We start from the raw sequence: 22,544 nt of genomic DNA on the forward strand, positions 1-22,544 counted from the left end.
CAGGCTGAGAGAAGAGGTGACCATCTGTGAGCAACAGTATGGTTTCATGCCGAGGAAGAGCACCACAGATGCCTTATTTGCTTTGAGGATGTTGATGGAGAAGTATAGAGAAGGACAGAAGGAGCTGCATTGTGTATTTGTGGATTTAGAGAAAGCGTACGACAGGGTGCCGAGAGAGGAGTTGTGGTATTGTATGAGGAAGTCAGGTGTGTCAGAGAAGTATGTGAGGGTGGTGCAGGACATGTATGAGGACAGTGTGACGGCAGTAAAGTGTGCAGTATGTACGACAGACTGGTTCAGGGTGAAGGTTGGACTGCATCAAGGATCGGCCCTGAGCCCTTTCCTGTTTGCAGTGGTGATGGACAGGTTGACGGACGAGGTCAGACAGGAGTCTCCCTGGACTATGATGTTTGCAGATGATATTGTGATTTGTGGTGAAAGTAGAGAGCAGGTTGAGAAGAGCCTGGAGAGGTGGAGATATGCGCTGGAGAGAAGGGGAATGAAAGTCAGTAGGAGTAAGACAGAGTACATGTGTGTGAATGAGAGGGAGGGCAGTGGAGTGGTGAGGTTGCAGGGAGAAGAGGTGGAGAAGGTGGAGGAGTTCAGGTACCTGGGGTCAACAGTGCAAAGTAATGGAGAGTGTGTTAGGGAAGTAAAGAAAAGAGTGCAGGCAGGGTGGAGTGGGTGGAGAAGAGTGACAGGAGTGATTTGTGATAGAAGAGTATCTGCAAGAATGAAAGGGAAAGTCTATAGGACTGTGGTGAGACCTGCGATGTTGTATGGATTAGAGACAGTGGCATTGAGTAAAAGACAGGAGGTGGAGCTGGAGGTAGCAGAGCTGAAGATGTTGAGGTTTTCGTTGGGAGTGACGAGGATGGACAAGATTAGAAATGAGTTTATTAGAGGGACAGCCCATATAGGATGTTTTGGTGACAAGGTGAGGGAGGCGAGATTGAGATGGTTTGGACATGTGCAGAGAAGGGACATGAATTATACTGGTAGAAAAATGCTGAAGATGGAGCCACCAGGTAGGAGGAAAAGAGGAAGGCCAAGGAGGAGGTTCATGGATGTGGTGAGGGAAGACATGCAGGTAGTTGGTGTAAAAGAGGCAGATATAGAGGACAGGGTGGTATGGAGACGAATGATCCGCTGTGGCGACCCCTAATGGGAGCAGCCGAAAGAAGAAGAAGAAGATATAATTCATTCAAATGTTAAATGGTGGTAGATTTTGCTAAAAGGATGGAAATTGCATTGGTGGATACTTATTTTAAGAAGAAGGAGACTCATAGGGTGACGTATAAGAGTGGAGGAAGGTGCACACAGGTGGACTATGTTCTATGAGGGAGATGCAACCTGAAGGAGACTAGAGACTGTAAGGTGTTGGCAGTGGACAGTGTAGTTAAACAGCATCGGATGGTGGTCTGTAGGATGGTTTTGGAGGTGAAAAAGAAGAGGAGGAGAGTGAGGACTGAAAGAAGAATTAGATGATGGAAACTCAAGGAGGAAGACTGTAGTATGAGATTCAGGGCAGAGGTCAGACAGGGGCTCAGTGGTGGTAAAGAGCTGCTGGATGATTGGGCAACTACTGCAGAAGTGATAAGGGAGACAGCTAGAAAGGTACTTGGTGTGACATCTGGAAATTAAAAGGAAGACAAAGAGACATGGCGGTGGAATGAGGAAGTGCAGGAATGTATAAGGAGAAAGAGGTTGGCAAAACAGAATTGGCATTGACAGCGTGATGAGAAAAGTAGGCAGGAGTACAAGGAGATGTGGCAGCAGGTAAATAGGGATGTGTAAAAAGCCAAGGAAAAGGCATATGAGGAGCTGTATGAGAAGTTGGATGTGTGGAAATGTGTTGACTAGTGAGGAGAGAGTGTTGAGAAGATGAAGAGAGTATTTTGAGCAGCTGATGAACGAGGAAAATGAGAGAGAGAGAAGGTTGGAAGTTTAGTGGAAGCCAGGCTGAGAGAAGAGGTGACCATCTGTAAGCAAAAATATGGTTTTATGCAGAGGAAGAGCACCACAGATGCATTATTTTTTGGAGAAATTTTCTTTTGTGTGTTTGTGGATTTAGAGAAAGCGTACGACAGGGTGCCGAGAGAGGAGTTGTGGAATTGTATGTGGAAGTCAGGTGTGTCAGAGAAGTATGTGAGTGTGGTGCATGACATGTATGAGGCAAGTGTGACAGCAGTGAAGTGTGCAGTAGGAATGAAAGACTGGTTCACGTTAGAATTTGTACTGCATCAAGGATCGGCTCTGAGACCTTTTCTGTTTGCAGTGATGATGGACAGGTTGACGGACGAGGTCAGACAGGAGTCTCCCTGGACTATGATGTTTGCGGATGATATTGTGATATGTGGTGAGAGTAGGGAGCAGGTTGAGAAGAGCCTGGAGAGGTAGAGGTACGGAGAGAAGAAGAATTAAAGTCAGTAGGAGTAATACAGAGTACATGTGTGTGAATGAGAGGGAGGGCAGTGGAGTGGTGAGGTTGCAGGGAGAAGAGGTGGTGAAGGTGGAGGAGTTCAGGTACCTGGGATCAACAGTGCAAAGTAATGGAAAATGTGTAAGAGAAGTGAAGAAAAGAGTGCAGGCAGGGTGGAGTGGGTGGAGAAGAGTGGCAGAAGTGATTTGTAATAGAAGGGTATCTGTGAGAGTGAAAGGGAAAGTTTATAGGACTGTGGTGAGACCTGCGATCTTGTATGGTTTAGAGACAGTGGCATTGAGTAAAAGACAGGAGGTGGAGCTGGAGGTAGCAGAGCTGAAGATGTTGAGGTTTTCGTTAGGAGTGACGAGAATGGACAGGATTAGAAATTAGTTTATTAGAGGGACAGGGCATTTAGAATGTTTTGGAGACAAGGTGAGGGAGGCGAGATTGAGATGGTTTGGACATGTGCAGAGAAGGGACATGAATTATATTGGTAGAAAAATGCTGAAGATGGAGCCACCAGGTAGGAGGAAAAGAGGAAGGCCAAGGAGGAGGTTTATGGATGTGGTGAAGGAAGACAGGCAGGTAGTTGGTTTGAAAGAGGCAGATGTGGAGGACAGGGGGGTATGGAGACGGATGATCCGCTGTGACGACCCCTAATGGGAGAGGCCAAAATAATAAGGAAAAGAAGATTTATGGAATAATGTCATTGGGAAGGTTTTTCATTTGAAATATAACTGATTGATTGCTTTTACATGTAAGAATTAAATCAGAAATAACTGCTGTAACAGATAGACAGATATAGTAACTAGTTAATATCAAGTTTTTAATCAGTTATTTCAATATAAAACAGCCCTGTTGTGGTGATGTGCAAGAGAAACGCTCTCCAACTTGTGAACTTATTTTAAAAAGTGTTTTATTGATTATGATTATTGTTCAGTTAAATAACCCACAGAAAAGGATGTATGTCTGACTTCTTTCTGAACTCTTGGTGTTATTATATAACTTTACTGGTCAATCACTGATGGAGAGGTAGGTGGATGCTTTGATTTCAGATAGTTTGAGAGTGGGACTATAGAGTGCTGTTGAAATGCCTTCCAGATGCTCTAAACGCATTAGAATTCCGTTTAGATGTAGGCATATAATCAAGCTTTAATGATACAAACTGCTTGAGCCGGTATTACTGATACTGAACCATGTTGAACAGCCTTCTATCGATTCGTCTTCAGTGTGCTCTACTTGATGCAATGCAGTGTCAGATTCTTCTTTGATATGCGATGTAATTGGCAAATGTAATATTTCAAGACTTTGCATGAAATAAACAATGAGCAGTAATATTAACATTGCAATAAATGGACAAAAATGTATTTTGTATTTAAGTAGTATTTAAATATATCTATATAGAGATATTTAAAGCCTTGATGTAAATATTTTATTTTATTTTTCATATTGGCTTCCTCTGTCCTCAAAAAAAAAAAAAAAAGAATTATATATATATATATATATATATATATATATTATTATTATTATTATTATTATTATTATTATTATTATTATTATTGTTATTTGTTTATTTATTTATTTTTATTTGTATAAAAATATTGTATAATAAAATTTACTTTTGTATTTTTGCTTCCTATACAATATTTGAAGATATTTTGTAGAGTATATGAAACAAAAGAAATTACTTTTTTTATGCTACAACAAAGCAACACTTTTTTAATACGTCATTTTTATACCACTGGAGTATTTTTCTGAAATGAAATCACAATCTCTGACTGAAATGATGTATGTTTGAAGCACTGGGGTGACAGTTTGGAACCTGCCAATTTGCCAATCATCATTCTACCGTTTGAGTGGGCTCACAGCAATCCTTTTTATTTATTTATTTTTATTTATTTTTAATTGATCATTTTCCACTCCTCTATAGCAAAGGCAAAAACTTATTATGCGCTGCAGATACAGTGACTTCATGTCCTGTCTACTTGTCTGACAAAAGCTCTTTGAAAAGTGTAATTTAATGAAAGTACAAAGCTGGAAAATATCCCTAGCAAGATAATATGTTTAAATGTCATTTTAATGATTAAATCTCTGCTGTAAGGGTCTGGTCTATCTACAGATTCTTAGGTAGCTTGCTTTAATGAATATCAGCACATGTGAATATTATCTATATTGGTAATTGCCCACGAGCTCCATGAAATACATATCTCAAGACACTAAAGCTTTTCTTAAAAGAATTGCTTCATAAATGCTTCCCATGTGGACAACTGAATTATGTAAGCTTCCGGATCTTATCTTCAGCCCAGCAGCATAAGTCTGCTTAATTTGACTACTTTCAAAACCTTATATAACATTTTTCTTTCACTAAAACAAAAATCACACCATGAACTTGCTAGACTTTGTGGAGTCATGGTATTGTGATCCAAGCCATTTATGTTCAAATTATTAAATTACAATGACCGGTCTGGTATTTTTATTTGTAAGGTTTATAGTAAACAATGGCAGGTTGTACCTGTAGTGATTCTAACAGCATTGTCACTACATTGGAATAGATAAAAGGTTTGAACAACAAAAATATGGAACATATTGCAGTCATAAACAATCCCTGAGGAAAACTGAGAAGAAGAAATGAGAAGAACTCTGCTCTGGTCTGTTAATGTGCTCTCATACTTAACCCAAGAATTGATTTGATGAGATATGAAAGATTGGAAATGCTACAGAGTAGCATTTTATCCGAATACTCTTCAGTAAGAAATGGTCAGTTTGGGCCATACTCTCCCTGACTGGAGTTCCCACATGTAGGCTTTACTGTAACAGTTCACTCTTTACTGAACACATGGTACAGTCTTACCTTATCTTTCTTCTGTTTTTCATCCTGATATATGTGCCATCTTTCTCCATCATTGCTGAAAGCAAGCTTATATGAGCCCACAAACTGCACATGGCCGAAATCTTTCGCCCCCTGGGTTATGATGCCTGTGATTTTTGTTGGCACATTCATGTCCACCTGAGAGAAATAGAGACAGGAGAAAGGGATAAAGAGATAGGCAATTAGACCGAATGTAAGAATCCTTTTGTCATTCACAGGTGTGTGTAGTGTGTAATGAAAAACTTTCTCAGTTGTAAAGATTCATGAAAGTTTTTAATTTCACTATTTGAAATTAATTTTACTAAATGGAATCGGAAAAAGACTGCTGCAGGTATTTGCAATATATTGAACAATATTGCTTAGGCACTTCTTGGGCTTCAAAACTGAAAGAGCAGCATACAGCAAACTCTCGGCCAAAGGGATTTGATTTAAAGCAGAGGTGCCTGAACCTTTTCATACAGTATAAAGAGCCAAAAACCAAACTCGCTTGAAGGCTGTGGGATGAATTTAAATGTGCATGGAAGGAAAAGTTCTTGCCACAATACTTTGAGAAAGCAGAAAAATGTACATATGCATGCACATTAAACAAAAAATAAATAAATAAATAGAATTCATTATATATAGAATTCATTATATATATATATATATATATATATATATATATATATATATATATATATATATATATATATATATATATATATATATATATATATATATATATATATATATATATATATATATAGTAGATTTCTGTATTTAATTGTAAAAAAATAAAACAAATGTTTCTGCCCGTGGGCCCCATTTTGGTCATCTCTGATTTAAAGGGAAGGTTCACCCTGAAACTGAAATATGTGTTGTGTTCTTTAGTATTTGCAGAGCAAATATGTTGTTTGGTGCTATATGAACATTACTGCTATGGGTATTTACATGCTGTGTTTCTTGATAATTTCCCTATATAATAGTAATAACAAAATAGCAGTTTTAAAAATATCACACCTACTTATTTGTATTATATTTGAACCTGAAAGCAGTATCAGTTTTACTTATTGAAGTTTGAAAATGTTACCTTTAATACATGACAACTGTAAATAAAAAGAGAATGCAATAATTTTCTCATGGATGACATTTTATTTATTAAAGTTTATTTATTTAAGTGCAAAAATCTATATTTGATACTAATGATCTTTGGGCTGTCAAGTGGCACTGTATTAAAATTAGGAATTATTCTGTAATGGAAATCACAGCATGGGCTCAAACACCCCCAGAAATCATTCTATGTAAACACAGTTTGCCGTGTCACTCACAAATGCAGGATAAGGCTTCATCATGCAAAGAAGAATGTCCAGAAACATTCAAGAAAAGCCATGCATGCTACATCTTTAGGACTAAAGAGGAGAGGGATCAACCAGTTGTTATTAATACTCAGTTTTTTTGAGTACTTTGCATTTCTGTTGGTATAAGGGCATTATTGCCTATGGAATGTGCAGCTTGTACGTCTGGAAGGGCACCAACAATGCTGAAAGGTACAAGATAAATGATGAACCAAATGATAATCAACAAATGATAAACCGCATTCTGCATCTATTAGAACAGCATGATTTTGTAGTAGAAACGTCTGGATGCTGCACATCATAAAAAGAAAAATACAACAAAGAGAACCCATGACTGTTAAGCAGATAATCCTGTATCAGATTAAAATGGGACGATATTCCTCTCCATAACTCCAGCAAATGGTCTTCTCAATTCCCAGATGTTCCCAGACTGGTGTTAAAAGAAGAGGGGATGCTATACAGTGATAAACATAAACAAAAACTTGCAGGAAAAACAATATACTATATATATAAATATTCAGAGTAAGATTTAGATTTGCAGTTTACACTTACAGTATGTATAATGTTGGATAAAGTGTCATTACAGTCCAAAAGCTCAAGTATGATGCTATTAACATTCAGCTATGACCGGCCTACAGTAAAAAAACTTTCTAAATCTAATAAAAATGCAATAGTTTCTGGCAGAAGGATCCTAAAAGACTGCAGTCTTTTAGGATCCTTCAAGTCCTGCTTAGGCACCATCTGGTATGAATTTACTGGAGGGCAGTAAGATCACCTCCTGTGGTAAAGTGGTCAGATTGTACTACACAGTGTAGGGGTTTTATGGATGTTCCAAAACCAGCAGGTAATACTACCAGTCATAGTACCCCCTGCATAAAAGACAAAGCTTACAGCCGATGTAATGAGCAAAAGGAAAAAAAATAGACTTTATCAAAGCTAAACGTTATTTTGACTTTGAGGTGTGAATTTAGTGAAGTGTAAAGACTATATGGATATGAATATAGAGAAAAAATATATATACATTTAACAAGATGAACACCAAATATATCGCAGAGGAAAATTGATATCATGGGGTTTTTTTTTCCCCTTCAAACCGGCATGACAGAGTGACTCTGGGCTAGACAGGCATCACACCCTCCCCTGTGCCATGTTAGCAAAGCATAAGGGCATGTGTCTGCCAGAAGCAAATGGTCCACAACACACTAGGGAGTATGCCACACATTGCAGCTTCAGACATACCAAATCGGACTATTTGTCACTTGGTGCTGGCCCTAGTAAAGTGCTGCACAACATTAAGAAATGATGCTGTGGCACGAGGAACTGACCTACACAACGCCTAAACCAATATATAAATTCCTCAGTTCCTCGTGCCACTGCATCATTTCTTAGTGTTATGCAGCACTTTACCAAAAATTAATTTGTGTTCATGCATTATTTCCGTAATAATGCATGAACACAAATAAATTTTAAAGGCACTTATTTTATTAACGGGCAACACAACACGCATTTCTGTTAGACAATTTTGAGTAAAAATATAAATATTTTAATATTGAAGAGGTGAAATTCAAACTTTCAACACAACACACATTTTTTCACAATGTCCTTACTCAGATATAAAAAAAATAATAAGAAACTCTCATTCTTTTTTAATCACTAAACATTTGTTTTACTGCTTTGCCAAGTCTCAAGTCAAGAACCAAAATCCGCTATGATTCTTCTTCTTCTTCTTTATTGGCGATTCGCATTCTTAAGTAGAGCATTACCGCCATCTACTGTGGTAATCAATCAGAAACTTATATTCCTTTTCCCCGGACCAATAAAATGCCATGATGCACAAATCCGGCAAATAAAACCGTTCGTGTGGAAACAACGCAAAAGTTCTGTTTGGTGCCCTGTTGATTTAGGTCATTTAAAACACCATAATTATGTTTAAAACATTTACAAGAATATTTTGATATTCTTATTAGCATTGTCAAAGTGATTTCCAGTGAAGAAAAATATAGAACAGTCTGGGTAGTTATTATGTGTAATGGTCAGGTGCTTACATATGTTGACTGTATAGTGTAGAACAGCCCCACCTGCTTTTAAAAATGAGCTGCCGATTGCTATTTGTTTATGATGCACACACACACACACACACACACACACGCAATTTTCTAGAGTAATGTTTTCTATTTATTTTATGGAAATCAATAAAAAGAGGAATCATGGCCTCTTAATTTTTAGGTAATATGTTGAAATGAATACTTTATAATAGTTTAAAATGAAAGTATTATAGTCATTTTAATAATATAATACTGTTTGATATAAAGCAACATTCAATTTTGGCCCATGGCCCTCAAGCTAGTTTTATTTTTGGCCTTTCATACAGTAGGAAAAAATTAGCGCATGGAAGTGAGCAAGCTCCTTGTTTTTGTTAAAAAAACAAACAAAAAAAAAAACAGAAGAAATGACCAAAACAGATTTTGTTCACATTCTGCTGTTATACTAAATTTCATTCCTCTGGGAAGGTTTTTCCACTAGATTTTAGAGTGTAGCTGTGCATTTGTGCTCATTCAAATATGATATCAAGTAAGAAGGCTTGAGGTTCAGTCAGTGTTCCCATTTATTCCAAGTGGCATTAGTATTAGTAGTAGTTGTGTAGTGGTATGGGTAGTAGTAGTTTAGCAGTAGTAGTAGTAGTGGTAGTACTAGTAGTTTAGTAGCAGTAGTAGTAGTATGGTAGTAGTAGTATTAGTAGTAGTAGTAGTGTAGTGGTAGGAGTAGTAGAAGGAGCAGTAGGAGTAGTATTAGTAGTTATAGTAGTAGTATAGTGGTAGGAGTAGTAGTAGTAGTAGTGTGGTGGTAGGATTAGTAGTAGTAGTAGTAGTATAGTGGTAGTAGTAGTAGTAGTAGTAGTAGTGTAGTGGTAGGATTACTAGTAGTAGTAGTAGTGTAGTGGTAGGAGTAGTAGTAGGAGCAGTAGGAGTAGTATTAGTAGTTATAGTAGTAGTAGTAGTATAGTGGTAGGAGTAGTAGTAGTAGTAGTAGTAGTAGTAGTAGTAGTAGTGTAGTGGTAGAAGCGTTAGTAAGAGGAGTAGGAGAAGTAGTAGTAGTAGTGGTAGTAGTAGTGGTAGGAGTAGTAGTAAGAGGAGTAGGAGAAGTATTAGTAGTTATAGTAGTAGTAGTAGTAGTAGTAGTAGTAGTAGTAGTAGTAGTAGTAGTAGTAGTAGTGTAGTAGAAGTAATGGTAGCAAAGAGGTTTAAATGTTTGTCATGTATTTAATTCAAAGCTGCTGTTAATGGGCCCTTGTTCAGAGCCTTTAATCATATATATATATATATATATATATATATATATATATATATATATATATATATATATATATATATATATATATATATATACACACACACACAGTACTTTTTAAACCCTGATCCATCTTTTTTCTGCAAAAATACTAAATGATGTGAAAATGATTCAGCTTTGGCAGAGAAACTGTATCTTAATCAATGCAGTTACTAAAACTTAACAAAGTACCAGATATTCTGCAACAGCCCTGAAAAAAATGTCAATAAGGATTATGCATTACAACATTACCCTGTGGACTTTCACTGCTATTCTGCACACTGCATCAGCCTGTGTGTGTGGGTGTGGGTGTGTGCATGTGAGTGTGTGTGAGACACTTCTAAACTAATTGCACCAGCTGCGGCAGTAAACAAAGAGGGTAGCGAGTGAATGGAAATGTCAGGCCAGTGTGCCAGCGCTTGATTACACACAAAAGGTTGCACACAAAGCTAATCTTGTCCTGACCAATAATTCAGCCAAAACAACAGCAGCCCGTAAAGTTCGAATCCTAAATGCTTGCTGTCAATAAATAAATAAATTAATTAATCAATCAATCAATCAATCAATCAATCAATCAATCAATCCCCCCCAAAACACTATTTTTAATGCTGGCCCGTAACCCCATGCTTTGACGAGTGCAACTGATTTAGGGTGAAAATGAGTTTGAGATTTGCCCTCAGTGCTGTAACCTCCAAAACAGAAGTGGGATCGACAGAGTGATGAGAAGAGTAGGCAGGAGTACAAGGAGATGCGGCAGCAGGTTAAAAGGGATGTGGCGAAAGCCAAGGAAAAGGCATATGAGGAGCTGTATAAGAGGTTGGACACTAAGGAAGGAGAAAAGGATTTATACCGATTGGTCAGGCAGAGGGACCGAGCTGGGAAGGATGTACTGCAAGTTAGAGCAATAAAGGATGGAGAGGGAAATGTGTTGACTAGTGAGGAGAGTGTGTTGAGAAGATGGAGGGAGTATTTTGAGCAGCTGATGAATGAGGAAAATCAGAGAGAGAAAAGGTTGGAGGATGTGGAGTTGGTGAAGCAGGATGTAGATAGGATTAGTAAGGAGGAAGTGAGAGCAGCGATTAAGAGGATGAAGAATGGAAAGTCGGTTGGACCAGATGACATACCGGTAGGAGCGTTTAGATGTTTAGGAGAGATGGCAGTGGAGTTTTTAACCAGATTGTTTAACAGGATTCTGGAAGGGGAGAGGATGCCTGAGGAATGGAGAAGGAGTGTGCTGGTACCGATCTTTAAGCATAAGGGAGATGTGCAGACCTGCAGTAATTACAGGGGAATTAAGTTGATCAGTCACACCATGAAGTTATGGGAAAGAGTAGTGGAAGCCAGGCTGAGAGAAGAGGTGACCATCTGTGAGCAACAGTATGGTTTCATGCCGAGGAAGAGCACCACAGATGCCTTATTTGCTTTGAGGATGTTGATGGAGAAGTATAGAGAAGGACAGAAGGAGCTGCATTGTGTATTTGTGGATTTAGAGAAAGCGTACGACAGGGTGCCGAGAGAGGAGTTGTGGTATTGTATGAGGAAGTCAGGTGTGTCAGAGAAGTATGTGAGGGTGGTGCAGGACATGTATGAGGACAGTGTGACGGCAGTAAAGTGTGCAGTAGGTACGACAGACTGGTTCAGGGTGAAGGTTGGACTGCATCAAGGATCGGCCCTGAGCCCTTTCCTGTTTGCAGTGGTGATGGACAGGTTGACGGACGAGGTCAGACAGGAGTCTCCCTGGACTATGATGTTTGCAGATGATATTGTGATTTGTGGTGAGAGTAGAGAGCAGGTTGAGAAGAGCCTGGAGAGGTGGAGATATGCGCTGGAGAGAAGGGGAATGAAAGTCAGTAGGAGTAAGACAGAGTACATGTGTGTGAATGAGAGAGAGGGCAGTGGAGTGATGCGGTTGCAGGGAGAAGAGGTGGAGAAGGTGGAGGAGTTCAGGTACCTGGGGTCAACAGTGCAAAGTAATGGAGAGTGTGTTAGGGAAGTAAAGAAAAGAGTGCAGGCAGGGTGGAGTGGGTGGAGAAGAGTGACAGGAGTGATTTGTGATAGAAGAGTATCTGCAAGAATGAAAGGGAAAGTTTATAGGACTGTGGTGAGACCTGCGATGTTGTATGGATTAGAGACAGTGGCATTGAGTAAAAAACAGGAGGTGGAGCTGGAGGTAGCAGAGCTGAAGATGTTGAGGTTTTCGTTGGGAGTGACGAGGATGGACAAGATTAGAAATGAGTTTATTAGAGGGACAGCACATGTAGGATGTTTTGGTGACAAGGTGAGGGAGGCGAGATTGAGATGGTTTGGACATGTGCAGAGGAGGGACATGAATTATATTGGTAGAAAAATGCTGAAGATGGAGCCACCAGGTAGGAGGAAAAGAGGAAGGCCAAGGAGGAGGTTCATGGATGTGGTGAGGGAAGACATGCAGGTAGTTGGTGTAAAAGAGGCAGATATAGAGGACAGGGTGGTATGGAGACGGATGATCCGCTGTGGCGACCCCTAATGGGAGCAGCCGAAAGAAGAAGAAGAAGAAGAAGCTGTAACCTCCCTCCTGAGGGTCTAATCCTGCTGCATGAACATGCTTTGAAGTCTGTGAAGCCCGGCTTGGTTTGCTTGTGGCTGCCTATTAAAAAAAATCAATTGAGACGCCATAAATATATAAATAAACAAGTGGGGGGGGGGGGGGGGGGGGGCTTCCTCTGGGCTCAGCCAGCTGTGACAGACTACACCACCCACGCTGCTCAGCCTACTCTCTGCCCCCCTGCACTGCTCTTTGTACAGTACGTACTGGGTTTCCTGACAACACATATATCTACTGTCACTTAAAAAATTAGGAATAATTAAATGTAGAAAAAAATCCTTAAAAAAACTACAAATTTCTTTAAAGAAATTAAAGTTATCTTTCCCGTGAGAGTTTGACATCTAGCAATGGTAGAAAAGAAACATCTAGCACGCTGGTTTGAAAGAACTCTGTGCTATTTTGCTTGCTTCCCTGAAGCTTGCATAATTTAATTGTACACATGGAAGGCTCATTTGCAATCGTTTGCATTTTCTGACCCAATTTCTCAGTGCAAGTTGAATACGGGGCCAAAGTTCATACAGTCAATGATATGTACATTTCAGACAGAATCTTCGGACACTCAGAGTAGGTAATTTTTGTCCTGTATTAAGTATAGAAATAAGAACAAATGTGGAACCCGTTAAGACCATCAGCAAGATAGTTTGCAAATAGTATTTGCTCTTTTTAAAATTTTGACCCATTTTGAGCCACGGTGATGTACAGTATGTTACAGGAATGAAACATGGCAACAATCAGCAATGGACTGTAATTATGTGAATTTTATTTTGTGCTTAATTGCATTTTTCAAGTAACTGTATTTATCAGAGTATTTTAATTTTGGGGAAATGTAAACTTTAATAAATAGTAAATAAATAAATTGTGTTAAATGAGACTATTCCACAAGATCAAAACCATAATCTCACAGTTCTCACTAAAGATTCCATAGAGTAATGATACTCTCATTGTGTACAACAGGAGGCCATATGATTCATAGGATAATAGAACATTAAATTGCATTCATTATTTAAATATACTTCTTATTTTACTTTTGATACATAAGCACATTCAAAAGCAAGTTCTTCTGTATGTTTGCTCAGCATAAAATGCAAAACAGAGACATTTTACTGGAGTAATATTTGAACATAATATTTGTACTTTTACAGAATACTTTGTCCTATAATGGTACAGTGACATACTGGAAATGTCTGTGATTAAATGTAGCATTTTTGTATTTATCATATCACTGTGTTTTTGCTTATTTATTCTACAGTGTATTGGACAGGGGATATACAATATCTACACACACTGATTACTAATGTTGATTCTTTTTAATGAAACTAAGAAATTGCACAATTTCAACCAAATTGTACAGTACCAAAGGTAGAACTCCAGAAGTAGGCACATTTGTCTATTGTTCAATTAAATTTTTTTCCAAAAATTACTTTTGCATTCATTTAGGTCATGACAGTTATTTAGCAACTTAAGATATAAATTCATGCTTGATAGAGTATATTTTTATCCTTTATTTTTAGCATCTCTGCAAAATGCTTTGTTTTATTACTTTCCACTAAGGAGGAAAGTAATGTATAAAATAAATAAGAGACTCCAAAGCTAAAGCCTTAAAAGAAACAAAAGGAAATACAAACTGCTTTCAGATGATGGTCGAACTTCACACCTTTATATTGTGTTTGGTTAATTTGTTTGCTTGTATTTACTAAATTACCTTGTCTTAGAATTTCCACTCTAAATAATTTGTAGTGATGACTAAGCTTTTGAAAATGTTAGCACTGCAATACAACCCTAATTACTATAATATAGGGAACCAAAGATCAGAAGAACAACATAATAAGGATGAAAGCATGTTAGAAAGAAAATTGCAAACTCGAACTTTAATTAAGCAGCTAATGAAGTGAGCAGTCTAGCTGAAGTAAACTTATTAAAAATCGGTTAAATTGTTACAATTATATTTAAATTGTGATTGTATGTAAAGATGCACATTTACATACACATTTACATTTACTGCAAATGCTTTTGTAAATAATTTTAGAACCACACACACACACACACACACACACACACACACACACACACACACACACACACACACACACACATACAGTGAGGAAAATAAGTATTTGAACACCCTGCTATTTTGCAAGTTCTCCCACTTAGAAATCATGGAGGAGTCTGAAATTGTCATCGTAGGTGCATGTCCACTGTGAGAGACATAATCTAAAAAAATAAATCCCGAAATCACAATAAATGATTTTTAAACTATTTATTTGTATGATACAGCTGCAAATAAGTATTTGAACACCTGAGAAAGTCAATGTTAATATTTGGTACAGTAGCCTTTGTTTGCAATTACAGAGGTCAAACGTTTCCTGTAGTTTTTCACCAGGTTTGCACACACTGCAGGAGGGATTTTGGCCCACTCCTCCACACAGATCTTCTCTAGATCAGTCAGGTTTCTGGCCTGTTGCTGAGAAACACGGAGTTTGAGCTCCCTCCAAAGATTCTCTATTGGGTTTAGGTCTGGAGACTGGCTAGACCACGCCAGAACCTTGATATGCTTCTTACAGAGCCACTCCTTGGTTATCCTGGCTGTGTGCTTTGAGTCATTGTCATGTTGGAAGACCCAGCCTCGACCCATCTTCAATGCTCTAACTGAGGGAAGGAGGTTGTTCCCCAAAATCTCGCAATACGTCGCCCCGGTCATCCTCTCCTTAATACAGTGCAGTCGCCCTGTCCCATGTGCAAAAAAACACCCCTAAAGCATGATGCTACCACCCCCATGCTTCACAGTAGGGATGGTGTTCTTGGGAAGGTACTCATCATTCTTCTTCCTCCAAACACGTTTAGTTGAATTCTGACCCAAAAGTTCTATTTTGGTCTCATCTGACCACATGACTTTCTCCCATGACTCCTCCGGATCATCCAAATGGTCATTGGCAAACTTAAGACGTGCCTGGACATGTGCTGGTTTAAGCAGGGGAACCTTCCGTGCCATGCATGATTTCAAACCATGACGTCTTAGTGTATTACCAACAGTAACCTTGGAAACGGTGGTCCCAGCTCTTTTCAGGTCATTGACCAGCTCCTCCTGTGTAGTTCTGGGCTGATTTCTCACCTTCCTTAGGATCATTGAGACCCTACGAGGTGAGATATTGCATGGAGCCCCAGTCCGAGGGAGATTGACAGTCATGTTTAGCTTCTTCCATTTTCTAATTATTGCTCTAACAGTGGACCTTTTTTCACCAAGCTGCTTGGCAATTTTCCCGTAGCCCTTTCCAGCCTTGTGGAGGTGTACAATTTTGTCTCTAGTGTCTTTGGACAGCTCTTTGGTCTTGGCCATGTTAGTAGTTGGATTCTTACTGATTGTATGGGGTGGACAGGTGTCTTTATGCAGCTAACGACCTCAAACAGGTGAATCTAATTTAGGATAATAAATGTAGTGGAGGTGGACATTTTAAAGGCGGACTAACAGGTCTTTGAGTTGGTCTTTGGTCTTGGTCTAACAGGTCTTTGGTCTTTGAATTCTAGCTGATAGACAGGTGTTCAAATACTTATTTGCAGCTGTATCATACAAATAAATAGTTTAAAAATCATATATTGTGATTTCTGGATTTTTTTTTTTAGATTATGTCTCTCACAGTGGACATGCACCTACGATGAAAATTTCAGACCCCTCCATGATTTCTAAGTGGGAGAACTTGCAAAATAGCAGGGTGTTCAAATACTTATTTTCCTCACTGTATATACATATATTATACATCAATAAGAAAAAAAGCTTTGATAAATTGATTGCTTGTGTGTTTATTATGAATAGTGAAATAGCTGAAAAGCAGTGTTTCACAAAGCATAATGAAAACTGTGGACAGTCTGTTTAATAATTGTAATGTTTGTTATTGCATTTGATCCACTGGAGACTGCATCACACAACGCCTTTCTGTTAGTTCACCAAAACAACATGGCTGCAGGTGGTGTTCCTATTGATTTTTTTGCACAGCAAGACAAATATTGATAAAAATGGTTGCACCTGGTAGTGAGGAATGCATCTAACAACAAACAGAATACATGGCATGGATGTGGTGGCTTACAGTACTGTTGTCTGCAACACATTTTTTAACCTCCCTAGTATTTTTTCCAGTTCAAATTCTTCCATCAAAATGATGTACATTTAATTTATTAACCATAAACGGGTCATTATTATTCATCTGGGTGACTCGCCATAGCATTTGTTTAATTGCAGCTCCTACACGCAAGACTAGACTGGATGTTTGTTTCATTAAAAACTGTCACCGAAGCAACACCGAGAGAAATTAATGAAATATGTTTTTTTTTTTTTTTTTTTTTTTTTTTTTATAAATAGTGTTTACAATAATCTACAGCATTAGAAACTTCACTTGAAGTGAATGTTACACTTTGGAAAAGTAAACATGAACCAGTTTCATCTACAGCCATAAAGGTTGGCTAAAATTGAGTGTGTTTAAAATCATCTGGGGAAAAAAGAAAATAAACCTAATCTGTGCACAGCTTGTACAGAGAATTACACTGAGATTTATGAAAAGAAAAATAAACAGGTCCACCTAAAGGTGCAACATATTTATACCAGTGCATTAATATTCAATATTCTGTGTAATACAATTTGAAAACCCTACACTCTGTACCAGTGGCAGGTCATGCGTTTCACACCTTCAGTGGCGTCCTACCTGATTCAGTCTACCTCTTAATACCATCATTATGATGTCATTGCCATAGAAACCATCACCATTGTACAAAAATACAGTATAACAGAGTGTTGCATCACAGACATGTATTTCATATAGATATAATAATTGTCATTACTGAAGCATGAAACCCAATTAACACAATTCAACAAGTCTCCTTTCACTGCAGCCACAGCCATACATTACTAGAAGACGCATCAATATTAATCTTATAAAAATGACCCCGGGTTTTCTGTGCATTTTTCTCAGTGCATTACCTTTTTTTCTAGAGATGTAGGCAAAATCTGTGGGTTTTTTTTTTTTTTGTGTGAATGCTACGGAAAAGAAAACATAAGTATAAATTGTTAATGAAAAAGCTTTCCTCACAATGTCCAGGTTTTCTTGAAAGAATCCATCTTTAAATGTGTTTGTGTTTCTGCAACCAAATCATATGAATCTCCTCTGTCAGCTGTTTTGGAATAAAAAACAAAGCTATTAAATCCACATGAATATATTTGAACATGTGCAGTTTGTGACAGAGGCAGGTTGCAGTAGTCCTCTCTTTGTCTCTCATCCGATCAAAGGATGTGAAAATGCTCACTCATTTCTGCCATTTATTGGCAAATGTAATATTATAAACAATTCCATTTGCTAAGTCGGAATGTTTATTTTTTATACAAAGGCTTTTTTTTTCATAATTAGATTTCTAAAAATAACTTAGCATTGGTATACTGTCAGCTTTATTAATTAACCAGAGCACATAGACTTGATTGCAAACAAAACGTTTATCATTTTGAACACTTTTATTTGCCTTAGTGCAAGATTTAACACCCAGAATGAAACAACCCAACTAGAAAGAATTACACCACAAATACAAGCAGATCCTTTTGGTCATCGGTATTGTAAATCCTGAACAGATATGATACAAATTCTGAGTGAAGATAATTGGTTAATGTGTTGTATTTCTTTTATTGGTAAATTCTAAGATTCTTGATATCAACCAAATGAGGATGGGTTCCACTTTTGAATTTGGTTCCTCTAAAAGTTTCTTTCTCATAACATCTAATTGAGATTTTCCTTGCCACAGTCGCCCCAGGCTGCTCATCAGGGATAAACACACACCCTTTAGTTTTTAAGTTCTCTAAAGCTGCTTTAACACAATGTCTATTGTGAAAAGTGCTATAGAAATAAACTTGCACTTAAGATACTTCTGGGACAACAGTGAACTTAACCCCTACTGAACTTTTGCTTGGCATTCTCATCGCCCGGACACCATTTGCTGCTTTTGAGGTCGTCCCCACAAGAACAGCCCAATGATACATGAGATTACTGTGGATCGTATCACTAAGAATCTATAAAAATGACTTTGAACTAGCAGTCGCTATAAACAAGTTTCGTTTAGTGAACAGTTTAAAACTTCAACAATATACACTATTTTTAAACTATAATGAACCTACATACAATTTTTTGAAGAGATTATTTATAATCTATTTATAAATAAAAAAAATTATTTATATTTATATTTATATTAATAAATAAATATCTAATTATAATCTATAAACTATTTATAATTGCAAAATCTGGTGTCCCCAAATGAGACTGGGTTCCCCTTGAGCCTCTTGCTGTTTCCTAAATGTCTTATCACTGCCTCGAACTTGCTCAATCAGTATGCATGTAAATAAAATGTATAACCTCAATCCAGTGTTTATATTATGTTTATATTATGTTTATAATGTTTCTGTAAAACTGCTCTTTCCATTAGTACAGTGCTAACAAATACAATTGTTAACAATTCTTCTCATACCCTGTTATATAAATTCTGCATTCACTGTTCAGGTGTTCCCCTACATATGCTACTATTTTATATTGTTGTAAATGTGAAGAAAGAAATTAAGGAAGGCTCCGTGATTAACCCAAACACATGCTCCTTTTAGCTGGTGTTGCTGGTGTTAATCAGGGCCATGCAATCAAGAAGAAATCAATCTTGCAGGAATCTAATTAATGTCACAGCCCTGCACTCCTGCACTTGTCCAACGACAGCAAGCAATCTGCAATAGTGATGGAATCTCAGTGATCACGGCAGGTGACAGTCGATACCAAGCCATGCAAAGCTGATATGCTGAAATGATATCAAGTGAAGGTTAAGGAATAAGAACAAATGATATTTATGTTATATTAATATAGTATTATACAATATATGGTTTCTCAATTTCAATACATTTTGTTACACTTATTACATTATGATACTTGTATCTTCCCTGTTATGGGTTGTTTCAGCAAATTATTCATATGTTCTTTTGTAAAATTAATTAATGTAAGAGGCTCTCTTAGGCATGATCAAATTTGCATAAAGTAAACAAGATTTTATAATTAAACTTTTCTTTTCTTTTTTTTCTGCCAGATTTTATTAATAAATGATGTGCATATAACTTTTTGGGGTTTTGTACTAAAAGTCTGAGTTGGTTGTTTTAAAATAGCTTGGGCTTTTGTCATTGAATTGTTGTCCTTTCTTTGTTTATTAATGATTTTCTACCAACAATTGTGTCCAATTACCCTCAGTGAGAGTCAGCTGTGGGATTCATCTCTCACTGCATCTCTACCTGAATAGAGTAACACAGCACAATTCCTATAACCTCAATGTCCTATATCCTGTCTAGCACTCACCTCTTATTGTGTGTACTCAGCTTAAACAGACCCTCAGACTCCAGATCTTCAACTTATACACCTGTCATTGGCATCATCCTTGTTGTTTTGTAGATTGCTAGGTACCTGACCCAAGTTGATATACTATATATATATATATATATATAAATATAGTATATATATATATATTGCCAAAAGTTTGCGGACACCTGGTCATAAGTATGGCATGTGCGTTTTGAGTATTGCATTCTATATTTAGTCCCAATTTTCTCTTATAATTTCCTTCACTCTCCTGGGAAGATGTTCCCCTAGATTTTGAAGTGTGCTTGTGGAGATTTGTGCTCATTCAGACACAAGGGTGTTAGTAAAGTCAGGTACTGATGCAGGTCTGATAAAAAAAAGCCTGGGGTGCAATCAGTGTTTCAATTCATCCCAAAGATGTTCAATAGGGTTGAGGTCAGAGCTTTATAACAGGAGATCTTCCACTTAAACCCATGCAAAGCATAGAGTATATTCACTGAGTTTGCTTTGTGCACAAGGGGCATTGTCATGATGGAATATGTTTGGAAAAATGTCATGATTCTGCATCCAAAGACACCCTGTACAATTGTGTGTCTTCAGCATTTTGGAAAAAAACCCACATATGGATATGGAAAGTCATGTGTCCCAATACTTTTGTCCATATAGTGTATTTCTGGACAAATCCTAAAATATGTGTGTGATCTCCTACTGTACTGTGTATGCTTCAAATACAAGGAGAATCGCTACAATTAAGTCTGTGACTGTGAGTTTGCCTTTTAAGACAAATTGAGGCCTCAATTGCCACAGGCGTAGTTTTAGATCAACCAACTAGCAATGTTGTGATGCACTAATGACAGCTGTATAATTTACAGCAGTGGCTTTGGTGCATCAGTTTAGTGAGCACTGCAGTGATTTGTGCCCACGGCTTTGACTTGTGATCAACATTACCGCTGGCCATTTATAAAAATTAGCTTCTTTAAAGGGATGTAATATGCAAAGCTGACTTTATAGTAGTGTTAGAGGTGAGCATACTTAAACAACACGCACAGCTATGGACAAGCACACACTTCATATGATATCTCTGAAAAAAGAGCAGTCAGACGACAAAAAAAGCAACAAACGTAGAAAGTTAGAAGTTTCTCATTTATAATATGAAGTTTAATGCTAAGACTGCATTATTGGCCAGACATTTGTTTACTTGACTGTGACTCATCCCTGACTGAAGAAGAAATATCACAACAGATTTAGCATGCGAAAAAATCTGTTCGAAGTTTTTTTAAATCTGTTTACGAAAATGGTAAGTAAAACATTATACATTTACATATTGTGATATAGAAAAGAACAGTGATTTTTCACTTTTCACATTTGTAAATTGTAAATTGTTTATAGCTGCATTGAAATGCATGGAATGTACTATAAAGTAAAATGTCAGCAGTACCAATAAAACAATTTAAATAATGGCAAAACTCTCATATGAAAAAATAAAAAAATTAAAAAATAAACTAAAAGTAATTTGAATACTGAAAGCTACTTAAAATGTTTTTGTTTACATGCCTATATTAATTTGTTATTATTTATTTGCTTGTATATTTTTAATCAGTAATGTTTTGTTGAATGTTAACCAGTTATGTGTTTCAGATTTTTAAAGCTCTTTTCAGATCACATAGTGTATATCAGAAGGCTAGTGCTACTTTATCTTAAGACTTTGACTTGGAACACATTTTACATTACATTTATGGTACTGTATTTGGCAGAATCCTTAATCCAGAGTGATTTACAATTATCTAATTTATTCAGCTGTTGATGGCTAGGGGCCTTACTCAAGGGCCCAAGAGCAGGATTTGAACCTTGCGACCTTCCGAATTAAAATCCACTTTCATTATATCATTAAAAGATATCTGTTTGAAATCATAATCAATTTTAGAGGTAACAAGAATGTGGAGTGATTCTTAAACCAGGCTAATATCATGTTTCTTTTTTAAATATAATATCATGCTTGATTACTGGACTCACTCTACCTCACCCAATTTCCCTCTTCTGATTTTAATACCATATACCCTGCACTTAAATCCCTGGTCTCCTGCAACTCACAACACTGTGGATTAATTAGTGTTCATGGACCAGTAATATTATCATACTATTTCATGCAGCTATAGAAACATTACAGGGCATAAGATATAAGTACAGCTCTCTTATCCACTGTTTGCTAATAGGTAGGCAGGCAACTAGTTACAAAACAAGCTTTCTATTATTAAGGATGATAATTGGATTATGTTCTACTTCCACACACAGTCATGTCTATAAATCAGGAGTAATGAAAATACCGGATTAAAAAACTCTTGCTACTGGAATTGAACTTATGGATTGTATTAAATGGCTATGCATTTATCTTATATTTATTATTTATTACATATGTATAATGTAACAGTACCTCTTTCTGACTCCACTGACAGTGACTGGACTGTTAAATCCTAGCCAATCATTACAAATGACATCGAACCGTTAAGTGGCAACAGCAGACTTGGTGCTGCCTGCTAATTATCATGTGGGTCATGAGGGAAGATGCCGAGGATGTGTCAAGTAGCATTCAAATTATAACAGAATATCTATTGGCGCAGCTATGAGGTTTTATTTTTGAAATTCAAGACTAAGA

General features: G+C 37.2%; 1 protein-coding gene across 2 annotated transcripts in view; it reads right to left on the reverse strand.

The window, feature by feature from the left end:
- Positions 1 to 22,544, reverse strand: part of edil3a (EGF-like repeats and discoidin I-like domains 3a) — a 199,865-nt gene that overhangs the window by 18,634 nt on the left and 158,687 nt on the right. The window contains exon 9 of one of the 2 annotated variants that reach the window (XM_083527100.1): positions 5,277 to 5,432. In XM_083527100.1, the coding sequence (XP_083383226.1) occupies positions 5,277 to 5,432 (156 nt within the window). Of the gene's footprint in view, positions 1 to 5,276; positions 5,433 to 16,316; positions 17,697 to 22,544 lie in introns of those variants that run through there. The other variant, XM_083527101.1, reaches the window with a different exon arrangement.

The sequence above is a fragment of the Silurus aristotelis genome, assembly GCF_946808225.1.
Source record: "Silurus aristotelis genome assembly, chromosome: 23".
Lineage (NCBI taxonomy): Eukaryota > Metazoa > Chordata > Actinopteri > Siluriformes > Siluridae > Silurus > Silurus aristotelis.